This window comes from Ictidomys tridecemlineatus, chromosome 7 (genome assembly GCF_052094955.1).
Source record: "Ictidomys tridecemlineatus isolate mIctTri1 chromosome 7, mIctTri1.hap1, whole genome shotgun sequence".
NCBI lineage: Eukaryota > Metazoa > Chordata > Mammalia > Rodentia > Sciuridae > Ictidomys > Ictidomys tridecemlineatus.
The window spans coordinates 135692504-135720069 of record NC_135483.1 but is presented as its reverse complement, the minus strand read 5'-3'; the positions used below and the strand labels follow the sequence as shown (position 1 = coordinate 135720069).

The window sequence follows — 27566 nt, the reverse complement described above, 5'->3', positions numbered from 1 at the left end:
ACTTCACCACTGTATTGCAATCCTCCCAGCTCTGAATTATTTTTTTCTATGTAGAGATTCACATGTTGGCCCAAACTACAACTGAAATTTGACAGAAGTTCTAAAACAGATATATTTTATCTAAAATACTAGAGAAATAAATTAGCCCTTATTCAAAACAGGAATCACAGTAAATCAAAAGGGAAATACAGATATATAAAAACCAAATAGTTGTCAAGTGTAGTGGCACACGCCTCTAGTCCCAGCTACTTGGAAGGCTGAAGCAGGGGAATCACTAAGGTGCAGGAGTTCAAGACCAGCCTGGGCAACATAGCAAGAGATTGTCAAAAAAAAAAAAAAAAAGAAAGAAAGAGAGAGAGAGAGAGAGAGAGAGAGAGAGAGAGAGAGAGAGAGAGAGAGAGAGAGAGAGAGAGCGCGTGCGCAAAGGAGGGAGGAAGGAAGGAAGAAAGGAAGGAAGGAAGGAAGAAAAAGAAAAAAGAAAAAGATTTTCAGTTCTCACAATAAATGAAATAGTGTTCTCATTTTAAAGATAATAAATTTGAGGCGTAGAAATTTTGATAACTTGCTAATTATCACAGAGTACTATATTCTCTCATGCATTGTTGAGCCGAGCATCTGTAAGTGTCCTCATACAGACAGACAAGAAGAGAACAGTGGCAGCAGGTGGTAAAGCAGCTGAGGAAAGAAGAAAGAAAGAAAGACAAAGAGGAGGAAGGGAGGAATGAAGTTACACACCAAAATGTTAATAGCAGTTTCCTCTAAGAGGACTAATTACATTATTTTTGCTTTTCTCTTCTAGTTTCCTATGTTTTCAGAATATAGTGTAAGCTACTTAATAATTCAAAAAATAAATATATGTCCTTAAATAAATCCAGCTTTCAGTTTGACTTCTTACTTAGGAAACTTATACGAAGTTAACCTCATTACTAATTCTCATTCCTAATCATGAAAATTATTGTCACGAGTTTTATTTTATTAGCTCCAAAATTGAATTCTTATAAAACTAAAAAAAAAAATAGTGCAGAATGATGCTATTTCAAACTATTTCTTGTTTAAATATCTTCAGTGCATTTTGATTTATAACTTTACATCTTTGCTTTTAGTCACAGTTGGCATGACAAGCAGCAAAGGAGAGAAAGCCGTTTTGTTTTGTTGTCTAGTCAAGAGAAACAAACAAAAAAATCCAGTCTTTTTTTTTTTTTTTTTTTTTTTTCCCATAATCTTATATGATATTTTTATTTTTTTTTTTTTTTTTTATTTTTTTTTTTTTTTTTTATTTTTTTTTTTTTTTATTGATTGTTCAAAACATTACAGAGCTCAAGACATATCATCTTTCATACATTTGACTCAATTGGGTTTTGTACTCCCCAAATACATAATACAGACTCACTTCTGTTACATACTCACATTTTTACATAATGGCTTATTAGTGACTGTTGTATTCTGCTACCTTTCCTATCCCCTACTATCCCCCCTCCCCTCCCCTCCCCTCCCATCTTCCCTCTCTACCTCCTCTAAGAATAGAACAGGAAGGAAGAGCATGAGGAAAAGACTAACAGTAAACTAAGACGAATGGGGGGAGAGAAAGCAAGAGAGAAGGGAAAACATATGGAAATGGTAGGAGACCTTCAGTGATACACAAAATTATAAGAGGTTATGAGGGGCAAGGGGGTGGGGGGAAAAAAAAAAAAGGGGGAAAGAATTGAACAACAAAAAATCCAGTCTTACATATTGTGTTTGAATTATCTCATCAGGTGTTATAAACTAGCAATAATACAGAAACTTCAAAGTTTGATGTTTACTCACTTTGCTAGATTAGTTAATTAGATTTCAATTGATGTGGGAGAAATTTGTCACATCATTATCTATGAAGACATGAAATGGAGTCAACATGTTTTATATACAACCAGAGATATGAAAAATTGTGCTGTATATGTGTAATAAGAATTGTAATGCATTCCGCTGTCATTTATTTTTTAATCAATAAAAAGTATATATATATATAAAAAGAGATTTCTGTTTTTACCCAAACACACCTTTCTATTTCCAGGACTGAAGTCCCTTGTAGAGACCCTGATCCAGTGCTTGAAGAAACTTTTTGGTGCCATTATCTTAACTCTGTTTTTTCTGAGCGTATTTTCTCTAATTGGAATGGGACTCTTCATGGGCAACCTAAAGCATAAATGCTTGCGATGGCCCCAAGAAGATGAAAATGAAACCCTGCACAACCGAACTGGAAACCCATATTACATTCGAGGTAAGAATCATCTGCCATCTACATCATAAATGAAAACAGAATAGTTTGAACTCTCACCTTCAGGACAAATTATTTAAATGCTGTAGCTATGTGAAAGATTAATTTGAGTCTGCTTTGCTTTTGTTTTTGATTTTATCAAGATAGCAAAGTTTCAATCTTCAGTGAGTTAACCTAAATTTTCAAATATTATTATTTAAAATAATATGTCTAATTTTCAATTTTATCAAAAACAGATTAAAGTATGAGCCTCATAATATTTACATTTTTCAATAATTTTTTAAAATATAAACTTGATCATTAAAAATTTTGAGATGACTTAAAATTAAAAAGTTTTCTTATATTGTGAATTCTTACTATGTTTGATTTCAATTACTATTGCACATTTAAATTAAATACTTTTGGTTCTACTTTTTTAAGTAATGGAAATATTTTAGTCATAAAATAGTAATGCAGGACAATATTGATTAGCTCTAATGCATAAGTAATTCATATGTCCAGTCTCATATATTCATCATAATTTTTGAGATAATACAATATCCACTGCCTGTTGCAAAAAAAATGAAATAAAAATGCAGCGAAATTAAGCCTGTGTTCTAGGGCACTGTAACTACAAGGTAGTAAAACTAGAATTGTGTCCAAGCTCAAGCTGCCTTTAAAATCTGTTCCATTTTCACCAGGTCATGCTTCTTTACTGCATTTTTCTCTCATATTAAAATTATCAAGTTCTTCCTGACATTGTTTATGATAATAAAAACCTAGTTTTCAACCATTATGAATAATATATTAATAAATGTCATGTACCTGTGCTATATTAATTTACTTATATTTTGAATTTAGTAAGTTCTAAAGCAAATCATAACAACTTTCATATGATTATGATGCAAGTAACACAAAATTATTAGAATATGAGTTTGTGAAATGTTTGAATATTTGTATCTATGTCATCATCCTAATTCTAGTATTGAAGACAAGGAGAGATGAAGCTTAAATCTTAGATTTTAATTGAAATTCCCATTGCATTCTTTGATGTTGTAATAAAAAATATGCTAATTACCTGAAAATAAACAATTTTGCTACTTGTCTGGTCACTGCTAAGAAAATAGATCCAGGATTCTTTTTATCTTTGTTAAAAAACACTATTATGGGGTTGCAGTTGTGTCTCAGTGGTAGAGCTCTCCCCTAACACTCATAAGCCACTGGGTTCGATCCTCAGCACCACATAAAAATAAAATAAAGGTCTTAAAGTATGAACACCTACAGCTAAAAATACATGTTTAAAAAATTATAATTTTTAAATATAATTTTAAGGATTATCACTTTAAAATCTATCCAACTGTATTTATTTCATTTCCTCAAATGACATGTTAAGAACTGCAGAAAATATTATGTTCATAAAACCTTTTCAACCCAATTGCCATATCACAGTTCTTGCATGTAGAATATTTTATACCATTTATTGCTACTAATGTCAAATTTCATTTGCTTTTTTTGACTGCCAGCCAAAAAACCTAATCAATGTTACTTAGGTATTCATAACTTCAAAATTATTCTAAAATTATTTTAGGTGGCAAATTAAAGTCATATTAGTTGTATTAGGGTAATTTACACACACACACGTCTGTCCACCCTTCCATCCATTCATCCCATAGGCTTGGTCCATATAATTTCAATCTAGAAACTAAAAGCCAAAGCATGTTCATACCATGCAACATGGTATTTACTATCTACAAATACACAATTTATATTTTATACATTTTGATTAACAGAAGATGTTAAGATATCTGGATACATTTTGTGCACCATGATTTATATTAGCAAGGATTGTGGTTGAAATTATGAGATATTATGACTAGTAGATGGCACTGTATGACCAATGTAGTAGAATCAACTTCAAGGTAGGAAGAACTCATAAATTAAACCCAGGGACAGTGGAATCTGGACTTCTTGCTCACATAGCTCATCTGGAATAAACCTTGGGGGAAAAGGTCTTCAGTTTTCAAACAATATAATCTTGGAAATTTTTCTTCCTTCAGAACTCTGGTCAGACCTGGCAATTTTATTGATTTTTCCTGAACTCTAATTTTGAAAGGAATTTTCCCCTTTTTGTACCGAGCTTATCACTACCAGGGCAGTGAAACTTCACATCCTCAAAGGCCTTTTGACATGTGCATCAGATGGTAGGTAAAAAACATCAGGATACTTGCTGCTTCGTTTTCAGCTGTAAAGTGGTGCTCATCTTCTATGGAGGTCTAAGTAGCTACTAACACAAGATCAGGTATAGAACATGATGTCTTTCTTATCTTACAGAAACAGAAAACTTTTACTACTTGGAAGGGGAACGCTATGCTCTCCTTTGTGGCAACACAACAGATGCTGGGTGAGTGGTGCTAATGTTTTCTTCTATCAAGTCAGGAATATCCATCAATAGTACTTATTGAGTGATCATTTCTTTTATCACTGCTTCCCAGTTAATTACATTATCTCATTTTATTATCAAAGTCAAACTAAGAAGTTCTCTTACTCCCTTTGGGAGGTATATAACAAAATACTGCAGACTATGCAGCTTAAAATCAACGGAAATTTACTTCTTACAGTCCAGGAGGCTGAAAAGTTCTGATCAAAGCACCAGCAAATTTGTTATCTGGCAAGGGGCCACTTATTGGCTTATAGATATGTCTTTTTGCTATAAGACATTAATCATTTTTATGAGGCTTTGCTCTGACCTGAACATTTACTATAAACTCTACCCCTTAATGCAACCACTTGGGAGGTTAGAATTTTAGCACACAGATTTTGATCATATCAAAAGTATACATATGGTGGTAATAATTCAGTTACAGAAAGGCTGCATTCAAGGTCAAAAAGCTAACAGATTGAAGAGCTAGAACTTCAACTAGGGTCTGATCTTCTGTTTCCAGTGTGCTCTTACCTTAATGAGATTAAAAAAAAATACCAAGAAAGACAATCTAAATCTGTTCTTTGGCTGGAAGTTTTTAAAGAACAGACATATTAAAGATGTGCTGTCATTTCACTTTTTATGTCTTATATGACTTTTAGGGTTAGAATTTACCTTAATAGTGGGTTGGGGCTGTGGCTCAGCCGTAGAGCGCTCGCCTCACATATTATGCAAGACCCTGGGTTCAATCCTCAGCACCACATAAAAATAAATAAATGAAATAAAGGTGCTGTGTCCAACTACAGCTAAAAAATAAACATTAAAAAAAAGAACTTACCTTAATAAAATTGTTATTATTGAAACACTATTTATAAATAATTGATTAGTGAGATAACAAAGTTTTCATGTCTTATATTCCTATAATTTCAGATGGAGCAAATAAAAAAGTAGAAACAGGGCACTTTTCAGCATTGTTGAACTTGTGTGATCTCCCTGTGTTACTTTGTGTAGTTGGAATGACTTGACTTCTATCCACAGGCTTAACTCTTTCTTAGGATCTGGGGCCTATATACACAAAAGGCATAATTTCTGGGAAGTAGCATAAGTGTTATAGCTTAGTTAAGTTCGGGTGATTTAGACATTTTGTCACCTACTCAGCACAAATCATTGCATCCAGTACTGCTGGGCTTCCATATTATTCTCAAATTGAGCCCAAGAAACCATCTTGTATCTGTACATCCTACTTCAACTAGCTCTTCTTATGTACATCCCTAACTCAAATACCTGAAATGAATTTGAAGGTACCTGGGGATTAATATATAGAACACAATGATATATTTCAAGACAAGAAGACAATATCATGGGATGTTTCACTTATACTGATCTTACTTGACTGCGTGGATAAACTACCTCATGAGTTAGTGACTAAATATAGCAATAAAAAGCTGATTTGTTCATATTCTGCAGGTCTGCAATTTAGAAAGCCTCAAAGTTGTGGCCCATTTGCAGAGTGCTTGCCTCACACATGTGAGGCACTGGATTCGATCCTCAGCGCTACATAAAAATAAACAAAAAAATAAATAAAGATATTGTGTTCATCTATAACTAAAAAGACTTAAAAAAACCACAAGTGCTCTTTAAACAATACTGCTTTGTTCCATTAATGAATATTAAAATGTATGACGACTAAATTCAAAATATTGTGGGAGGGAACTATTCAAGAGCTTGGCTAGAGAGAAGTAGGACTTATTGGGTCACTACTGTAATAATCTACCACAACATAAAAGTTTGAGGAGTCCCTAAAAGGAAAGAAAATTAATATTTAATCTGATTATTCTCCCCAAGTGCAAGTTCTGCTTATCAATTATTGATGTGATAAATGTTTTCTCACCCTTAAATAGCAGGATCTAAGAGTTTGAGGAGAGAGCATTTGAAAATTAAACTCTCCATCTTGGCATATTTATTTTATCAGTATCATTTTCTAACAGCTGTACTTTCATTTTGACTTTTTAAATTTTGGATAGCAAAGATAGAGTTAACACTATATTGTTATATTCTTGAAAATTGCCAAGGCATTTGATTTTTAAGTATTCTCACCATAAAAAATAATAAGTATGTGGGTAATACATATGTTAATTGGCTTGATTTAGCCATTTCACAATGTATACAGATTTCTAAACATGTTGTACCTGTAAATGAATACAATTTTTATTTGCTGTTTATAATAAATAAATTGATGCAAAAAATACAGTCTGAAAAATCCATTTTTTTGGAACCCCTTTTTATTTTAGCTTGATTAACAGTGTTCATGTGTATCAACTTAAAATCATATGCATTGTTTTGACTATACATTTTTGGAGAGAAGACTAATTCTTGTGGAAAGGGGAGCCCATTACCATTCATGAACAGATGTTTTATATTTATGATTTGGCTATAATCTGAATGTCACCTAAGAGTAAGCAGTTTTTCTTTTCTTCATCTCCTTTAGTCAGTGTCCTGAAGGATATGTGTGTGTAAAAGCTGGCTTAAATCCTGATCTTGGCTACACAAATTTTGACAACTTTGGGTGGGCTTTACTTGCCCTATTTCGATTAATGACTCAGGATTACCCTGAAGCACTTTATCACCAGGTAAGAACAGGGAACATGTTCATTACCCTTAAAACTGGGCCAAGACCTCTCTTCTAAAATAATGACCAAATGTAAAAAAAAAAAAAAAAAACAACTCATTATATTTTGATGTAGAGAATAATTTAAAGACAGAAGAAAAGAGAACCAGAATCAGTGAATGTCAAATTCTAAACTGGCTGTCATGCCAGGTCTGCTTTTGTAGGTGATATCTTATTTAATCTTTAAAACAATTCTAAGAAATCAGTACACACTGTTCCCAACTATGATGGTTTCATTTAAAATTCTTTCAATGGTGTTGACATGATACAAATTAAGTAGAAACCACACTTCAAATTTTGAATTTTGATATTTTCCCCAGCTTGTGATTTGTGGTTTGAATACTTCATGCTGGGCAGCGGTAGCTAGATACAGCTCCCCAGAGGGCCATGCCATCAAGGGGGAAACAACCAATACTGTATGGTTGTACTGTGGTGTTAGGCTATGCAGTTCAGTAGGTTGGGTGTACTAAGTGTCACATTTAGGACTTGTGATGCTTTCAAAGTGTGATGAGTTAATTGCGAAGTGATCTCATCTTAAGTTGAGTAGCACCTCTGCTTTTTATGAGACACTGAGATTCAGATAGACTAGGCAATCTTCCCACATCAGATGTCCCTGCTAGAGCTCGCTCTCCTGCTCCAAAGCCTGTGATATTTACCCCTTTGATACTAATTAACATCATTTCTAGATATTTCTCTAGTCAAAATATTTTAAGCCTATGAAATTACCATGTATTAAGCAAATATTTTGAATGCAAACAGTGTACTGTTTCTTTTTATTCTTCTATTTCATCTCATTACACTTTGATACTAATTCTTGCTCCAGTTACAATAACAGAAGGCTTGCTCCTATGAGATTTAAACTCCAAATTCTAAGAATTCATCTTCAGACTTAATTATATATGTGACACAGATTCTCAGAAATGTACAATATTCATTAAAATGGAGGATCGGTTTTTCTTTAATGATAAGTACTATCACATTAGAAAATGAAAATTAATTTCAAATCAACATAGTTAATAGCAAATATAGTAAACTAGTACAAATTACTCTAAATTCCGAAGGTATTTATTGGTCATAGAGACCATTATTTTTTCAAACATCCACATATGCCACGTGTGGTAGTGCACATCTTCAATCCCAGCTACTCAGGAGACTAAGGCAGGAGTATGACAAATTTAAGGCCTGCCTCAAAATAAAAAAGACCCTGTCTCAAAATTAAAAATAAGGACTGCAACTCATGGTGGCAGGTGCTTGGAATCCCAGCAACTCAGAAGGCTAAGGCAGAAGGATCACAAATTCAAGGCCAGTCTCAGCATCATAGTGAGATCTTGTCTCCCAAATAAGTAAGTAAAGAAGAACAAAGGAGCCTGGTGTGGTGGCATATTCTTATAATCCCACAGGCTCAGGAAACTGAGGCAGGAGGATCTCAAGTTCAAGACCAGCCTCAGCAACTCAGCAAGGCTCTCAGCAACTTAGAAAGAATAAAAAAGGGCTAGGGATATGACTCAGTGACTAAGCACCTCTGGGTTCAATCCCTGATAACAACAACAAAAAAGGTGATTTACTTCAGTGGTAGAACATCCCTGGGTTTGATTACCAGTATCAAAAAATAAGAATAAATAAATAAATAGGGCCGGGGGTGTAGCTTATTGGGAAAACACACCTGGATTTAATCCCTAGTACTGCAAAGAATAACAAAACTTACACACATCCTATGCTTAGTTTGATTGACAAGATAAATTATGGGAAGTATTGTACATATATATGTGTCATTAATAATGATATAATAATGTATTTTAGGCATGAAGGTTCAAAATATATTATCAAATGAAAAACAAATAGACTAAACATACATGTGATATAATTGCATTTGTGACAAAAGAAATACAGGAAAATATTACAAATGATATCTTTTTCTTTAAAAAAACTGTTTTTCAAATTTTGCTAATTTAATATTTTTATTGTTATCTCCTAACATTTTTGACAAGTATTGATGCTTTTTCCATAATACCAGGAACTTTTTATTTCTAAAATAAAATTGGCATGTTATCCTCCTTCTAAAATTCCTTTAGTGGTTTCTAAATGTCCATGGAATGAAGTTCGAAGTCCCTGTGCATGACACATAGCGCCCCTTCAGATCTAGTTTCTACATACTCGTCCAGATTTATCTTTTGGCAATATATCAGTATGTATTATCTACTCTGTTTGAGTATATATATGTACATATATACTTTTTATATATTTATTTCTCCTAATTATATTTCTCATAATTCCTTGTTTCCATAAAGGATGTGCCCTATGCCTAAATTTTAGTCTCCTATTATCTGCCTTCAGTCTCTTGCTACAAACTCATACAATAGGTACACAATAAATGATAGCTACACTGTTAAACAGAACTCTATTCCATAATAGTGGCCCCTATTTTGTTCATTTCTGTTCTCCCTAAATTAATTAAATTATTTAATTCATCCTTTTGTTTTGAAGTATATATTTTATATCATATATATATATATATAAATTTTTCTTTCTTCAAGTAGAGCCAGTACTTAAGCTGTCTTGTGATAATACTGTACTTATTACTAGATTATCATATTACAATTTCATTGTTCATTTTAAAATAGGAGAATATAGAAAGATGAGTAACATGTCCTCCTTTTTTCCTGCATTGTACTTCTTCTTAGATTCTTTATGCTTCTGGGAAGATCTACATGATATTTTTTGTTGTGGTCAGCTTTTGGTTTGCCTTTTATTTGGCAAGTTTGTTCTTGGGCATACTTGCCATGGCCTATGAAGAAGGAAAACATGCAACTGATGAAAAATCTAAGAAGGAACCAACATTTCAACAGCCTATAAGCAAACTTCAAGAAGGAAGCGAAGAAGCTGAGGTATAACTTTTTTATGCTTCTGAGAATCACAGTTCTGGAGGTGTCTTCTCAAGGTCTTGGAATATATTGCTTTCTGATAGGTGCCCTTATCTCTGTGTGAATGTGATCAAAAAATCAAAATGGGTTTCATAACAGGAATTGAAATATGAATTTCCTTTCTTGATACATTATAATCAGAATGACCAACATGTTTTAATATTTAATTTGTATGCTTTCTATTTCAAAATTTACATTGCTGCTGCTGCTGAACTATGGAGATTATATGTCTTTAGAACTGTAAGTCTCCCAATACAGCTACACTTTACTGATTTAAACTTGGTTCACAGAGAACATCAGAATTAACTTTGGAAAATGCCTATGTCCAACTTAAAAGTGATAGTCTATCATAACTTAGAAAGTATGAAGCACTAAAAGAATGGATAAGAACACAGTACCAAAATCACAGAAAGAGAAAATTTTTGACTTTCTACTTCCTTCAAAGAGGAAATAAACTGTGCCTCATAATTATAGGGAATTAATTTACCCATGTAATAATTAAATCGTTCAGTAGTAAAAACTAAAAATATTTTGCCCTAATTTTTAATTAATGTTGCATTTGAATATTTTTCCAGGTTACTAGCCTCATAGCAAAAAATTTCAGTCTGTGAATTTGAAAGTCCCGATGGAGTAGCATTAATGAAGCTGTGGGAAATCAATTTTAAAAATCTTAATAGTGCTAAAAGTGTGCTAAAAAGAAAAGGACTGAGGGGGCTGGGGCTGGGGCTCAGTGGCATGTGTGAGGCACTGGGTTTGATTCTCAGCACCACATATAAATAAATAAATAAAATAAAGGTCTGCCAATAACTAAAAAAATAAAAAGAAAAAAAAGAAAGAAAGAAAGAAGGAAAGAAAGAAAGAAAGAAAGAAAGAAAGAAAGAAAGAAAGAAAGAAAGAAAAGAACTGAAGAAAGCCACCAGAAATACTTTTTTGTTATTTTTCAGGAACTCTCACAGCTCTTCCCTTTTCTAGGAGATGAGAAAAGGGTCTTGATTAAAGCAGAGGACAAAGCATAGAGAGGAGCCATACCTGGAAACTCTTCCATATTAAGCTGATAAGACACAGGGAAAAGGAAAGAGCCAACATATACTCTGACACCAAACTGGATGTGGAGGGCTGGTAGTGTGGTTCATTAATAACAAAGTTCCCTTCTAAATCCAAAAGGGGGCAGTGTTAACTCTCCCAAAGATATAGATGTTTTGTTAAGCCACCATTAGTGGTAGAAGCTCCAGAAAATCACCATACCCAAAGGTAGAGCCTAAATGACAGGATGTGGGGTCATATCCAATGGCTTGATAGATAGTTGTGTCTGTAACACATGTACCCTTGAACAAGAAGCAATTATGAACTCTGTGAAGAAAACATGTATAAAAAGCAGGCTATTAACACTCATGAGTAAGTCACAGAAAAACAAATTACAGAAGCTGTTTTTGTCCAAAAATGAGTCCCAGGTCCTTCGGATTGAATGATTAGTGTCTGAATGGTATGCTGAATATGTAATTTGTTCTGAAGTGGCATTTCAGGATCTCAAGGACTTGTGGGTACCCACAAATGTATCCAAGAGTAGAACAATAGTCCTCTTATCCCAAGATGAAATGCTCTATTAGCTCTGATTATGAAAGAACTGAATATTTCCCAATATCTCCTCTCAGTTTGCTACTTGGGATTATATAAAGCCTTCCTGGTTTTAATTAAAATCTTTCAATTTTAAAGATCTTCTTTTCCTGGAAGATGCTTAGAACTTTTGGTCATTCAGGGTTCTGGGAAGTAAGAGTTAAAAAAAAAAAATTCTTAAGACTTATTTTATTTTATATAAAATAAAACACATCCAGAGAAGAATCTAAAATGTAATATACCAAGGATTCTTTAGGTGACTAATGTGATTAAAGAACAGTTAGATTCCAATTCCAATGCTGGAATTATAGGGAGATGGATTAGATTCTTCATATTACCATATTATAGGAAAGATGCAGGTCATATTGCTATCAGATAAATATGTAGATTTATGTATTTATATAATAGGTTTCAATTCATTTCAGCCACTTAATAGATGTATGATATTTGTGAAGTCCACTATCCTTGCTAAATTTTTTTATATATCAAATATATATGATTACAGTATCTGTCTTATAAGTAGTTGGAATTCCAAATGAAAACTTTGTCATATTTAGATGATATTAGGCAACATAAAAATTTTATAAGGAAATATTAATAAAATTATAATAACATGTCAGTATCAAAGATGGCTTTTAACCATACTATCACACACAACAATCCACTTAAAACCTTGATCATTATAGAAAAAAAAATCTGTCTTCGAGTAAACCTCACATTTCAGATGTAGATTTTTATAACAATATAATATTCATACCATGTGACAGGTATTTTTCATTTACTGTGTGTCAAATTCTATGAAGATGATTTGTATATGTGATAACATTACCCACATGACAACCTTTTGAGTCATAGAAATTATCATAAAATCTTATATGAGAAAATTGAGTTTTAGTCTCCAAAGAAGAAAACATAGAACTAGCCACAATATAAACCCAATATTAAAATTCTTATAGTTGTACACTATCAACTTTAACTCATATGTAATAAAGATTATAAAGAGCCAATGGGCACCATTGTCCCAGTGAAGAAATGTTCATTAATACAAAATTCTTAAGTCTTTGTATGTTTGCATAATTAAAACAACATGAGCAATGATAATAGTAACAGCCAATAAAGTTAATCATTAGCCTGTGTGACAGATATATGACCTGTCCTCCAGAATTCTCAAGTTTAATCCTTATTGTTCCCACTATTAGTGTGATCTATACTCACTGGTATCAGGTTTCTCTAAATTGAGGAGAACCCATCATTCTCCACTTCTCTGCCTTTTCTGGAGGGCAAATGCTGAGACACTGTCATTCCTCCAGTTACACAATGTGCAGGTAAAACTTTCCTACTGTTTGCTACTGGCAAAACCTCAGGAAGAAAGTCAGACGCTTAAAACTGCAGTAAACCGGGTGCAGTGGTATATGCCTGCAATCCCAGCAGCTAGAGAGTTTGAGGTAGGAGGATGGAGAGTTTAAAGCCAGCCTCTGCAAAATCAAGGTGATAAACAACTCAGGGAGACCCTGTCTCTAAATAAAACACAAAATAGGGTTGGGGATGGGGCTCAGTGGTCAAGTGCCCCTGAGTTCAATCCCTAGTACTTCCAAAAAATAAAAAAATTAAAAACTGTAGTATTTTAAATATTTTAAAAAATATTTTCACATCTAAGCCGACATCATGTAGCTCAAGTAAGTAATTAATTTAAAGCATTATTCCAACTCAACTAAGAAATGGAGATGAAAAACTTTTAATAAATACAAATACAGTGTTTATCTTCATGAAGCTAGTGCTTCGTGGGGAAATAAACTATAAAATTGACACAAACATAAAATTGTATCTCTGGAACACAAAATGAGGGCGAGTAGGAAACACAATGCCCAATGTACATTATACTCTTGCTGAGATCCCAGTTAAATCTAGTCAGCCTTTGGTATATTCTTTTGCCTTTATTAATGAAAGATAGGAGAAAGAAGCACCTATTAAATTGTACTGAAAGGATACAGTATGTCTAATAAAGAATTGCATAACTCTATATACTAGAAGTGACCCCGTATCTTTAAAAAATAAGTCATATTAGAGAAAATAAATAAAAATCACAAGATAGTTCATAAAAATCAAAGATAGTTAATAAATCTCCCAAAGAAATATAGTATATTGACCTTGCTTGTATTTGATTTGAACAATTCAACTACAGTGGAATGTTTTTGAGCAATGAAAGAAAACTGAGTATGATCTAGGTGTTGGATATTAGAGAATTACCAATTTGCTGATCGTCTTAATGGTACTGTGATATATGTCTTTTTAAAAGGTTTCTCTGAAAATTATGTGATGTCTGAATTTTATTTTAAATATTTCAGAAAAAAAATAAAGTGAAAATAAATGAAATAAATTGTTGGGGTGGATACTGGATACATTGCTATTCATTGTATTATCCCCTGTTTTAAAAAACACTAATTCAAATAGGACAAGTCCAATAAAGCAGAGGGACATGGTGCTTTGAGAGCCTTTAATAAATGATGTCTGAGTCAGCAAAGGTTTTTATAAGAAACTAGCACTTGAGCAGAGAGGTGGAAGGGAGCATCCGCACTAAGGAGAAGCAGGGAGCAGGATGAATCAGAGGATTAGAAGGGCCTTTGTGGCTTCATGAGGAGAGCAAGTCCATGATGAGCAGGCCGGATATTCAGAGATAAGTGCAGGAAGTAGGCCAGTGTTCTTCCTTATTCATGTGTCTCCAGCAAAGAAAATTTAAACCAGTTATGAAAAGAAGAATCCTTGCCCCTTTTCCCAGTCTAATCATGATGTAGGGCTGTTTAAAGATCAGGCAAATGATAACTTTGATTTTATGTAATAAGGAAATCAACTCTTAAATTAAAAAAAAAAAAAGCTAGTGCATTGTAAATAACTATATCCTTACTAGTTAGCCAAATTGTGGGCATTAATTCAATGTTTGTAAGAAGCTCAGTCAAGGTAAACATATTACTAACCTTGTATGTGGTTCATTCTTTTTATATTCTAAAATATCTTCATAGTTCAGGCCAAATTAATAAAAAATTGAGCAAATTAACAAAAAATTGACTATATAGCAGTAACATTCTTGATCTCACTTTCAACCCCTTTCACACATACTAGTTATCTTTGCTGGATAATTTATTTTTCATTAGTGCGATCCCAACAATTATTGTTGCTCTCTAAACAATAGCTCCATAAGAAGTAATTCCTGTGAATTTAGGAATTAATTGGGATATTCTGCACTATATTGCAAAATATCATATGTATGATAAAAATAACATAAAGTAAAATATATAAAACCCTGATCAAATTTTTCCTTTTGTTGGTTTTTATCTCATGGAAAATTAGAATTCTATACATTATAACTTCTATTTTGTGTAACCTTGTAATTCAGCTAAAATATACTTTCTGAAGAAAACACAATTTTAGTAAATAAACTAATCTCACAACCTGAGTTTTTAGCTTACCATTCAATTTATTTTTTCAGTGAGGAAATGAAGCTCTGTAGTCCCACCATGTCTGCCATTTTTCCTGGTGAAGCTCAGTATGCAGTATAAGTGGTTTTTAACTCCTCTAACTCTACTACTTAAGAAATTAAAGGATATTTGGCTGATACTGAATGAACTGAATATCATGACTCCATTGCTAGCTACTAGCCACTTCAGATATGCCACAGCAGAATTTGCCAACAAGAATATGATGGCTATGCATTATCAGTGAGCCTCAACCAATTTCCTCAGTGCTGGGGCAGCAGCAGCCCCCATGACTCCATTAAAGGGCAGTCTCATCTATCTACAGCACATTAACAAATACAGGAATATTGTCATTCTTTGTGCTTCCATTGTGAAAACACTTGGAAATCACTGCCATGCAATATCTACTCATTGTCAGATGAGTTCAATTTTGTACATCACTAGAAATATCTTTGGTCATTCTTGTGATTAATAGGAATGTGTAGAGATTGTAATATGTACATCAAATTGTACATCAAATCCTAGGACTTTTGAGCACCTTTCCCATACAAGAATTATTTCAACCTGTTAAAAAGATGAGCAAAGCAGAACATCACTTAAAAACAAAACAAAACAAAAAGCATTCCTCAAGACACATGAGAAACAGAAAGAAATTATACCTATCCCAGGCAACTCTTTAGAATTCATTCCGTTATCTGATATTCTTGGAGACTTATTTCATCATCAAAAACCCAAATCATATTATTTTATCAAGAAAACTTACAAGGGTATAAAGTTAACGTCTTTAAACAAAAAATTTAACATATTAGGAAAATATTCTTATTAATCAGTAGCATATTTACTGACTAGATATTTTATAATAATCTTATTGAATTTTCTCAGTTATGAATAATGCCACTAAAATCTACTAACATTTACTCTTTTTATAGTTTAGCTCATAGTACAAAATTTTACTGAATGCAAGTTATAATATTTGTTTCCCAAATAATCCTAAATCATTTTAATATTGCCAATAATATGAAGAACTACAAATGATAAAACCCAGAAAGTCTCCTGGAGGTTAAGAATCATCATTTTAGATTGGTGAGATACCTTCTCATAGTTAGAGTCTTGGACATGTAAAAGGTAGAAGCCAGTATTAAACTGATTTTCTTTTCAGAGTAAAACCACACAAATAGAAATGAAGAAAAGATCACCAGCTTCCATGAACACATCTTTGGATGTATTGGAAGAAGATACCCTCAGACATAAAGAAGGTAATGTGATCAAATTTTCAGATACTCATTGTGGAAGGTACTACTTCTAAGAGTCTCTTGTAAATAAATCCTGCTACCAGAATTTCTGAAGCAATAGCTTCCAAACCTTGGGTGGCAATAAACAAAATTTAAGAAAACTGTAGAATATGAGAATGAATGATACATACAAACTTCAAAAGCAAAGTGTCTTGAACATTGGAACTTACCATCAAAGAATAATGTGGAATTTTCTCTAAATCTTAATATGTTGAACTATTAAAATGTGACTAAAATTAGAAATTGGAGTAAGGCAGCTTGCCCTTGATAAAAGATTTGAACTGTGGGTCCACTTACATGTAGATTTATTGGAAGATTTGTGACAATTTTAAAAACCTTACAGGTGACTCAGGCTAAAAATATTGAAAAAATTAAGAAAAAGTTAGGTATTTGATGAAAGCCTGAAATGTGTACATAATGGTCTATTTATTGCTCAATACCATAAAATATCCACAAATCTATTATAGAAAGTTAAAATTGTCAAAACATGCACGTACGGATCTTACACGACCTTACATGCTATTTGCTGTTGAGAAAATGTAAACCAATGTAAAAATACAATATTAAATCATAACTGCATAAAATTAACTGTAGTATCTATTGTTCCAGGTAATAATCCTATAACCATATCCTGTTGCTATTGCATGAGCTCAGTTGGTAACACTTGCTGAGAATGTCATATGATGTTAATCATCTCCACATGAGCAGTTCCTCTCTCCAGTAAAGCGTATATCACAGCTAAAAGTGACTCTTGATATTGGTCAAATTATACTCTTATGTTTTGCATGTACAAATATGTAACAAAAAATCCCACCATTATATTACAAGTATAATGCACCAATAAAAATTTCAGGAAAAAAGTGATCTCTCATAGTTCTAGCATATATAATACATATACATATAAACTTTTCACTGAATGTTTATGTTATCTGTAAAGCTTCTGATCAACATGAGGCTATTGGTACTTAGGTCTGGAGCCAGTCAACTTAATTTGGGCTTTTAAAATTTTTTATCAGTGCATTACAGTTATAATAATATTTGGGTTTATTTTGACATAATCTTACCAGCATGGAATATAATTTTCCCCACATCAGGAGTTTTTAATGCACAGGTGTCTTTGTACGTAATCCCCACATTGTTCAAAGCTCAACTGTATTACATTAATATCTCAGGGTCCTTTCTAGACTCATCTCTAGTTTTTACATTTAACTGGCAATTCTTTATCTTGGGCAATACAGAACAACATTATTTGTAAACTGTATAAGTATAGAAATTTTAAATCATAATGTTCTCAATTATTTTATATTTATTTTCTTGGGAAATACTTCTATGTTTTTCTACTCGTATGTAGTTTGCCTCATTTTTATTTCAGTTTCTTTCTCCAGTAAAGCATTATCACAACTAAACTCATCAGGCATAAATAAAATAGGGGAAATTTATTTTTCTCTGTTTTATTTTCATATATAATATTTCTAATTAATAACTCCAAATCAGAAGTTTAGTTCTAAAACTCCCTTTGCAGACAAAATTCAATCATTTTCTATTAGTTAGTATTTAAACTATTTTCTAATGTTTAACCTTTCTATTCTTTCATTTCAGAACTTAAAAAATCCAGGAAGAAGTGCCCATTGTGTTGGTATAGGTTTTCCAAATTTTTTTTGATCTGGAATTGTTCTCCCTGTTGGTTAAAATTGAAAGAATTTGTCCATAGGCTCATAACAGACCCATTTACTGATCTTTTTCTTCTCATATGCATAATATTAAACATATATTTTTTGGCCTGGGAACACTATCCAATGAGTGATGACCACAGCTATCTGCTAAGCATTGGCAACTTGGTAAGATCTTCATTGTACATTATTTTCATTTGCAAATTCTATTTTTCTTCATTCTTCATTATCCTCATTATTTTATATCTCAAGTATTTGTAGCATGCATCATTTACATTATTATTAGATGATGTATTGTATTCATGCTCTGCCCTACACCCCCATTTTCCCATCTTGTAAATGTTCTGATCATTGAAAAAATTTACATCTGGAGTTTGAAATCCCATCATTTAAATTCATGATTCCTATAGCCAGGCATAGTAGCAAACACCTATGATCCTAGCAACTTGGGAGGCTAAGACAAGAAGATCAAAAGTTCAAAACCAGCCTCGGCAATTTAGCAAGGCACTAGATAACATAGGGAGAGACTGTGTCCTCAAAATAAAAAAATAAAAAATAAATAAAAAGGGCTGGGGATGTGGCTCAATAGTTAAGTGCTCCTGGGTTTAAAAGGAGGGAGGGAGGGAGGGAGGGAGGGAGGGAGGGAGAGAGAGAGAGAGAGAGAGAGAGAGAGAGAGAGAGAGAGAGAGAGAGAGAGATATTCCTACCCAGATGCTCATGGTAAACCTAATTGGAAATTTCTATTGCCTCTGCCTTCCCAAATATACATTCATTCACTTGGTACCTCTGTTCCATAGGTCAGAGTAGGTACAGGTGGAGTAACAGGCACTGACCCATGAATTCTGGATTCTGAATCCTGATTCTAAAAGTTCCTGGCTCACCTGTTCCTTAACCACCTGTCTTTGTCTCAGATTGGAGCCTGTAATTTTGGCAAGGTATTTTTGAGATTCACCTGTCCTTTTCCCACATACAATGCAAAATACAGAATGGGTTTCTGTGAGTTTAAAAACAGGTAAGATTTAAACAAATGTATACTGTTTAAATTTCTTTGCTTTCATTGTCAACATCTAGCTACTTGGTTCCAATTCAGACAAGACTACTACTATCAGTTTCAAATTATACATTTACTCAATATTAAAACATTAATTTGGTTATTTCTGCCAGTACAGTTTTTGTTTATTTATTTAGCCTGGGGATTGAACCCAGAGGCCCTTAACCACTGAGCCACATCCCCAGCCCTTTTTATCTTTTATTTTGAGACAGGTTCTCACTAAGTTCTTAGCATCTTGCTTAAAGTGACAAGGCTGGTTTTGAACTCATGATCCTCCTGTCTCAGTCTCCCAAGCCACCTTGCAAGTACAGTTTAAAAGACCATTGCCATAGGTTTACTTTATAGTTTTTTCCTAGATCATACATGTACTTTAAAAAAAATTCTCTCACAGATGGAAAAATTAAATTTCTTAAGATGTACTCCAGATTTTTAAAGAAACTACTCAAGAATGGAAAATTCCATTCTCAAATATTCTTTTGATTTCTTCAACACGAGTTTTTATTAAAATAATCAGAGATTCCATATTTAGGTACCTTACATTAAGTTGTTAAATAAAATGCACGTGTCTCTCATTATAGACTCTAAAACTAACCAGCTCTTGAGAGAGGAGCTGTAAAAAATGGGGGTGAACATTGATGTTGTATCTTAAAGCTTCTGTGCCTGAAGTTTCTGATGCAGATATTGGAATCATTCTCACCCACATGTTTTGTTTTTATTTAGGTTTTCCTTGGAATTTTTACAGCAGAAATGATTTTTAAAATAATTGCCATGAATCCATATTGGTATTTCCAAGTAGGCTGGAACATTTTTGATAGTTTAATTGTGTTACAAGGTTTAGCAGAACTTTATCTAGCAAATATTGAAGGATTGGCCCTTTGTCAATCATTCAGGATGGTAAGTAGAATCCAGTGCCTGATTTTTGTTTCATCAACATTTATCTCAGCTTCCTCAGACATTACATGAGTTGATTCCAATATAAAATGTTTGAATTAAATAGATGAATGAATTAATATATAAAGGACCTCATGGAGAAAAAAAGGCAATTCCCAACACTATTATTATAGAATTAAAATATTTAAGGCCACAGAGCTTTGACACACAGTGATAGGAACCAGTGCTAGGGTGTCTGGGTAAAACAATGACAAGTCCTGGAAGTGAAATTTCTACATGGGACTAAGAAGCTAGAATCAGACAAATGTTTCTAAATGTAGGATAGCAGAATTTATCTTAAACTTGTTTTAAAATGGTAGATTGTTAGTATGGAGATTATTACGTCTACAAGTAGGGAGATGGTGAGCATCAGAAAATTTTTCAAAGAAATAAATTGTATTAGAATAGCATTTATGGAAATGTTAATCCCCCAATAAATAGTTTTGTCCTACTCTGGAGAGAGGTTAAAACATATAGGAGGTATCGGAACAATGAAGCAGGTTGAGCTTCTCCAGATCATTACTTCCTAGAGGGTAGCTTTCTCAGAATCCTGCCTTAAATCCTCAACCATCAATGTCAGCGTAATAATAAAAATATATACAAGATGTAGTCATCAAATTTATGGGTGAAACAAGACTGGCAAATGCAGAACATGTTATAAAAGGTAGTATCAAAATATTTTAAGAGTTACTAATGAACTGAATCTAACATGGTTAAATTTTATATTGGTTAATATAAAGCCTTACTCTTGAGTCCAGAAAGCTAACCATATACTAGAAAAGATCGGAAGATATAGTTCATGTTATGTGTAGGTTTTAGATGACTCTAAGTACAGTATGCTAACTCTAGTTATAGTACCCAAAAATGTAAAGCTAATTTTATACTGTATAAATACAAATTTAAAAATCTAATAAAATAGAAGGATATTTAGACTAAACCTGGAGTGCTGCATTTGATCTTGGATATGTGATTTTTAAAATAAAAAATATACAATAAGATCTTCAATGTCAAAATTGAGTGGATACTGATGAAACTTTCCAGTGTCACCTGTATGTATAATGTGGAAAATTTTCCAATGCCTTTGAAAAGCAAAAAAAAAAAAAAAAAAAAAGAGAATGGATACTTGTCCTACCAGATTTTAAAACATAAATCTATAGTGATTATAAGAGCACAATACAAAATTGGAGTTGACAAATAGATCAATAGAAAAAGATATAAATAGTGTACAAAATTACAGAATATGTTAAGATGCATTAAGAACTGTATGTAAAATATTCAGAATATTGATGATGTATGTTAATACTAGTTAATACTAAATATTACTTTAAAGGTGATAAATGTGTATGTGTATATGCATATAAAAATTTTAAATGTACATCACAATGAATAACAACCAGATTTTCTTGTTTGTTTCTTCTTATTGTTGTTGTTTACGTTGCTCTATTAGTTGCGTGTTTTCAAGTTGGGGAAATATTGGCCAACATTTGAAATATTGATGCTGACTCTTGGAAACTCACTGTCGGCCCTGAAAGACTTGATTCTGCTGTTGTTCACGTTCATATTCTTTTCTGCTGTGTTTGGCATGAAGTTGTTTGGTTGGAGTTACAAAGCATGTGTCTGCCGCATAGATGAAAACTGTCAACTCCCACGCTGGCATATGCATGACTTCTTTCATTCCTGCCTTAATGTGTTCCGAATTCTCTGTGGAGAGTGGATAGAAACCTTGTGGGACTGCATGGAGGTAGCAGGACAACCCTGGTGCATCTCTTTTTACATGATGGTCATTTTAATTGGAAACTTACTGGTAAGGATTCCATGCTTTTACATTTTCCTTGTAGAAATTGGTGTAACATAGCCTGGTGTTTTCAATGACCCAGTGGTCCATAACTGCATTGTTCAAAATAGAGACCACTAGCCACATGTGGCTATTAAGAGTTGAAATATGACTAGTTTCATTTGAGATGTGCAAGAAATTTAAAAGACACACTGGATTTGAAGTTTTCCCCCAAAATAATATAAATTATGTTAGCAATAATTTTTATTGAATGGATTTTAAAATGATGATTCTATTTAAACACTTTTAATTAAATAAGATACATTAGTAAAATTAATTTCACCTGTTTCTCTTTGCACTTATATATTTTTTGTTCAAAATTACATATGGGACTTGCATCATATTTCTTTTGGATAGAAATATTTTATAACCTTGCTACTAAAAGGATCATCAGTATCATGTGGGAGATGCTTAGAAATGCAAAACTCAAACCCCATCCTAGACCTCTGGAATGATAATCTATATTATGATACTAACCCCAGGTGATTTGTGTGCACATTAAATTGTAAGAAGCACATAAATATAACAATGTCTTTCAAACTCGTCTGCACATTAGAGTTACCTGGGGTATTAATGATAATAGGCTGATGCCTTGGATCCACTCCCAGAGATTCTGATGCTATTCATATGTGAATGTGGCTTGGTCATCAAAATTTTCTAAAAAATCTCACTTGACTAAATAGTGCAGCAAAGACTGTAAACCAGTAATCTATAAAAACGTTATGCATTAACTAAAAGAAGAAGGTTTCACTTTAAAATATTCTAGTAATTTAATGGGTGAATTGAATAAGTGGCTTTCTCTGCTTCTAAGAGAAAGGTGTATCTTATAAAAATGATTCTTACAGGAAAAAAAGACTCAATAATTGCTTTTTATGCATATGTCATAAAGATCAAATACATTTTCCAAAAGACTAGGAAAAATAAAATAAATCACAGGTTAGATTGAATTTTATCTGTGCCCTCCCTCATTGTTTCAGCTTCATCTTGTTTATCTCATTGTTATTTATTTATCACATTGGCATTGTATTTCTTGATGTGATTGTCTGTTTCCTTATTGAACTGTTAACTCCATGAAAGAAGGGGGCCATGGCACATCTCTATGTCACAAAACCTGAAACAGTGCCCAACATAAAAAATAATTTTCTCTGTCCTCTGTCCTCTGTTGCTATGAATACACTTCCAACACCCAGGGTCATAGAACACTATTCTAAATGGATGAAACAAAACCAAATTGATAGATCAGTACACATAATTCAAAATACCATTGCTAGATCTTGTTTCCATGGTAGTATGATGCAGAGGTTCAGATGGAGACATTATAGGCATGCTCTGCACCTCTGTGTTCTGCCATTCCTGTCCTCCTTGAACCTTGGTGTTCTGTGTCTTACCAAGACAGCTGCTGCAATCTAAAGCTTCACATATTCATATCATATTGTTTTAGACCGTTTTTTGCTGTTGAGTCTAAAGGATCTGAACAGAACAACTGTAGAGGAGGAAAAGTTTATTTGAGGGCTCATGGAGGTCTTCATCCATAGAAGGCCGGCTCCATTCTTTGAAGTTGTAGGTGAGGCTGAACATCATGGGACAGTGAACAGCTCCCATCATGGTGATCTGGAAACAGAGACTCCACTTTCCAGATACAAATATACACACCAAAGCCACATACTAATTCCCATCTCCTCCAACCATACTCTACCACTTCACTTACCACTCAGTTAACTCCTATCAGGCGATTAAGTCACTGATTGAGTTAAGACTCTTACAACTTGATCATTTCTCCTCTGAACCTTCTTGCATTGTCTCACACGTGAGCTTTTGGGGGACACCTTACATCCAAACCATGATACATATCTAGTCAATAGAGAAGAGAATTCCTTTATTAAAAGCCATAGTAAACTTTTATTATTTTACTAACTCTGAGTTACATGCTCTTTTCTGAACTAATCTCTATAACCCAGGGTGTAGAATACATTTATTACAGTAAACTACTCAGAGCCCTCCCTTCCTTGGAGGTAGAGATAGCATCAGTCCGAACCAAGGACTAATTAGAAAAGGGCAATATCCCAAGTGAAATGCAGATTTCTGTCTCTGAAAGGAAGGGCCATGACTGTTGAGAAAAGTAACCACAACCACAACAACAATAACACACACACACACACACACACACACACACACACACACACACACACACACATGCACACGCACGCACGAACATGTAGTCCAAACTCAAAGAAGCAGAAATGCTGAAGCAAATATATGAACTCCACTCTGTTCTTTTCTTGTTTCTACTGACCAGAAACTTCAAGTCATGAACTTCCATTTCCAATTGTTGACCATCATATTTCTTCTTTCTATAAGTCCTTTAAGCTTTATTTCTTTCAGCAGTCATCCATCTCTGGGACACCATGATAACAGCACTAGAGCAAATACAAGAGGAAAAACAAATGAAAGGGGAGAATTAGTTGATTTTTTACCCTCCACACTTACAATGTAGATGGTGTAAACTGAAACTATCCTGCAGTTTTCAATTTAGTTTTGTCTTTTTCTCCTAATAAAATTCCAACATTGATTCAGAGCTACATAGAAACCTTTTAAACATCATATGCAAAGGCAAGAGTTCAATGTGGTTTTCAAAAAATGTTAAATTGTAGAAAAGTAGAATGCAAACCCAAACAAACATAGGTTTAAATTCTAGTTCTGTCACTTACTAACTAGTGCTTATTATGCATATTATAAAGCCTTTTTAAACCTGACTATATTTAATGGGAAAATGAACACAAAAATAATGAATGATTATGATGTTATCATAACATAAATAAAACAAATAAAATCATTTAGCATCCTATAAACAGTTTATGAATATTTGTTTTATTTCTCTATAAAATATCAACTTCAGATCTATAGATTTTGTTAATCATTTAACATTATTTAGAAGTTTAAATTCCTAATAGACCATTTTTCTTTCTAGGTGTTTTACCTGTGATTTAGATAGTTGCCACCAGGTGAAATATACAGATTGTGGTTGCATAAACCAAACTGTAAATAATAGAAATATGTAAATAAATTAAAAACAATACAAAATAGAGTTGCAATGTAATTCTAATCATGCACTATTCCATATATATGTGTATATTCCCAAATTAAATGTTTTGTTAAACTATTAGTAGAATATTAAAATAAAACATCTTCAATATATGTTAGAAGCCTTGATGCATGTTTATTTCTAGATTCTTAATCATACAGATAATTAGTTCACCAAATTTTTAATTCTATTTATTTTTCATATTATTTGATTTTGATATGGGCACTTAATTCTCACTCAATGTGTGGCTATCTCAAAGTGAAGACAGCCACCTAGAACAGCAACTCATTTTTTTTTGTCTTGAGAAAGACAATCTGACTGATAAAATAAGCTTTGGAATAAGACAGTCTTGAGGCTAATCCATGTGACCTTTGATGATATCTGTAAGCATTGTCTTTTTCATCTCTAAAGGAGAAACAAATCATGTTGCCCAGAATGTTGTGAGTTTACAACTAGAGTCCTGGTTACACAGACTCAGCACAACATCTGCCACAGTGAATAAGAACCAAACAGCCTGTAGACCATATGCTCGGTCCTCAAGTCTTAAGTCAGCCTTTTTAGAGGATTGCTTATTATTGTTTTAAAAGAAACACAACATGAGTTACACTTATGCTCCTTTACTGTTTTTTCTTTTATTTATTCTAATTGGTTATACATGACAGTAGAATGCACTTTGTCACATCATACATAAATGGAGTATAACTTCTCATTTTTTCTGGTTGTACATAATGTAGAATCACATTGATCAGGTAGTCATAAATGCACATAGGGTAATAATGTCTGATTCATTCCACTGTCCTTTACTTTTCCATTTAGGTACTTTACCTCTTTCTGGCACTGGTGAGTTCATTTAGTTCTTACAAAGACTCAACAAGTGAAGAGAACAATGAAGTAAAAAATATACAGCTTGCAATGGCAAGGATTAAGAAAGGAGTAAACTATGTGCTTCATAAAATATTGTGCAAAAAGCAGAATGTTCCACAGGAAACAACGGACCATGTAAATGATACATATGTTAAAGAGAACATTTCTGACCATACTCTTTCTGAATTCAGCAACACTCAAGTTTTCCTCAAAGATAAAGAAAAGAGCAGTGGCACAGAGAAAAACACAATGACTGACAATGAAAGCCAGTCACTTATCCCCAGCCCCAGTGTCTCAGAAACTGTACCAATTGCTTCCGGAGAATCTGACGTGGAAAATCTGGATAACAAGGAGATTCAGAGCAAGTCAGGCAATGGAGACAGCAGAGATGTAAGATGTTTTATTTTCCTGATTGCTGATTATGTATGGTGTTGATATGGTGTTGATAAGTTTATGCTGAACTTCCAGAGTTAGATTACCCTTTCAACCCTATCTCCCCCACACTTAGCTCCTGTTATTATGCTCTTGATCATATTACTTAAATCACACTTCTAAACTTTAATTTTTTCATCTATAGATGAGGATAAAGTTGTACTTCTTAAGGAAGTACAAGACTCAAGATAGAACTAAGAAAAATAGCCTAATAGCACAACCAAATATACCTTATATATCATAATCACTTACAAAACATTAACGTAATTGTGAAATTCTATAAATTAATAAGCAGACAGTGATGAAAAGCATACTAAAAAACGAAATTTGTAAAAATCAATGGGTATGATTGGAGAAGTCATTCAACTTCCCTGGGCTTTATCATCTTCAAGATATGAGAATGGATTAGAAGAGAGCAAATATTCTTTCTTGCTTGCTCAAATTCTAAGATACTACTCATTTTATTTCTGCAACATATAAAATAAGTAATTAAATTAGACTAAAAGAATAAGAAGAAAAACAAAGAGTTTGAATTATGAATAGGTGGTAGCTTTGTAAACCACTGGCTTCAAAAAAGAAAAGGGTTACATTTTGTAAAAAGAGCAGGTTTTGTTGGCTTAGTGTTTGCTCCCTTACTGGAAGAGTCTTATAAATCTCCATTTGCAAGTGGCATAATGACTTAACTAGAGTATGATCTAATAGAAAGCAAAACCTACAGGATCACATAATGTACTATGGGCTTTTTGCTTTGGACCTATGTGAGGAACATTTCAGTTTGCTCAAAATCCTCAAGAGGGAACAGAGAATGCCTTTTGCAGGGGTCCAACATCTCTACACCATTTTCTCCCCCAGAACTCTCCTGGCTTGACAGATCCTCTCCATAATTACTTCTCAAATTGGTATTTTAGAAAAATTGAATTTCACTTAAAAAGGATCTTTCTAGCACCTATTAAAGACAACTTTGTTTTAGTTAGAGAAACATTTTCTCCCCTTAACCTACTCAATATTCTCAGGTATATTTACATTTAATTAATACCATTAAAAGAAGACAGGAGAAATTGCTGCCAAAAACCCTACTCTAGCATC

The 27566-nt window shown here is 33.1% G+C and overlaps 1 protein-coding gene across 2 annotated transcripts in view; it reads left to right on the top strand.

Annotated features, from left to right (window-relative positions):
• The window catches only part of Scn7a (sodium voltage-gated channel alpha subunit 7), an 85085-nt gene that overhangs the window by 36113 nt on the left and 21406 nt on the right, over window positions 1–27566 (top strand). The window contains exons 7-15 of one of the 2 annotated variants that reach the window (XM_013366488.4): window positions 2051–2257; window positions 4565–4634; window positions 7141–7282; window positions 10002–10205; window positions 16485–16581; window positions 18217–18455; window positions 20059–20232; window positions 21716–22072; window positions 26001–26438. In XM_013366488.4, the coding sequence (XP_013221942.1) occupies window positions 2051–2257; window positions 4565–4634; window positions 7141–7282; window positions 10002–10205; window positions 16485–16581; window positions 18217–18455; window positions 20059–20232; window positions 21716–22072; window positions 26001–26438 (1928 nt within the window). The remainder of the gene's footprint in view (window positions 1–2050; window positions 2258–4564; window positions 4635–7140; window positions 7283–10001; window positions 10206–16484; window positions 16582–18216; window positions 18456–20058; window positions 20233–21715; window positions 22073–26000; window positions 26439–27566) is intronic. The other variant, XM_040294413.2, reaches the window with a different exon arrangement.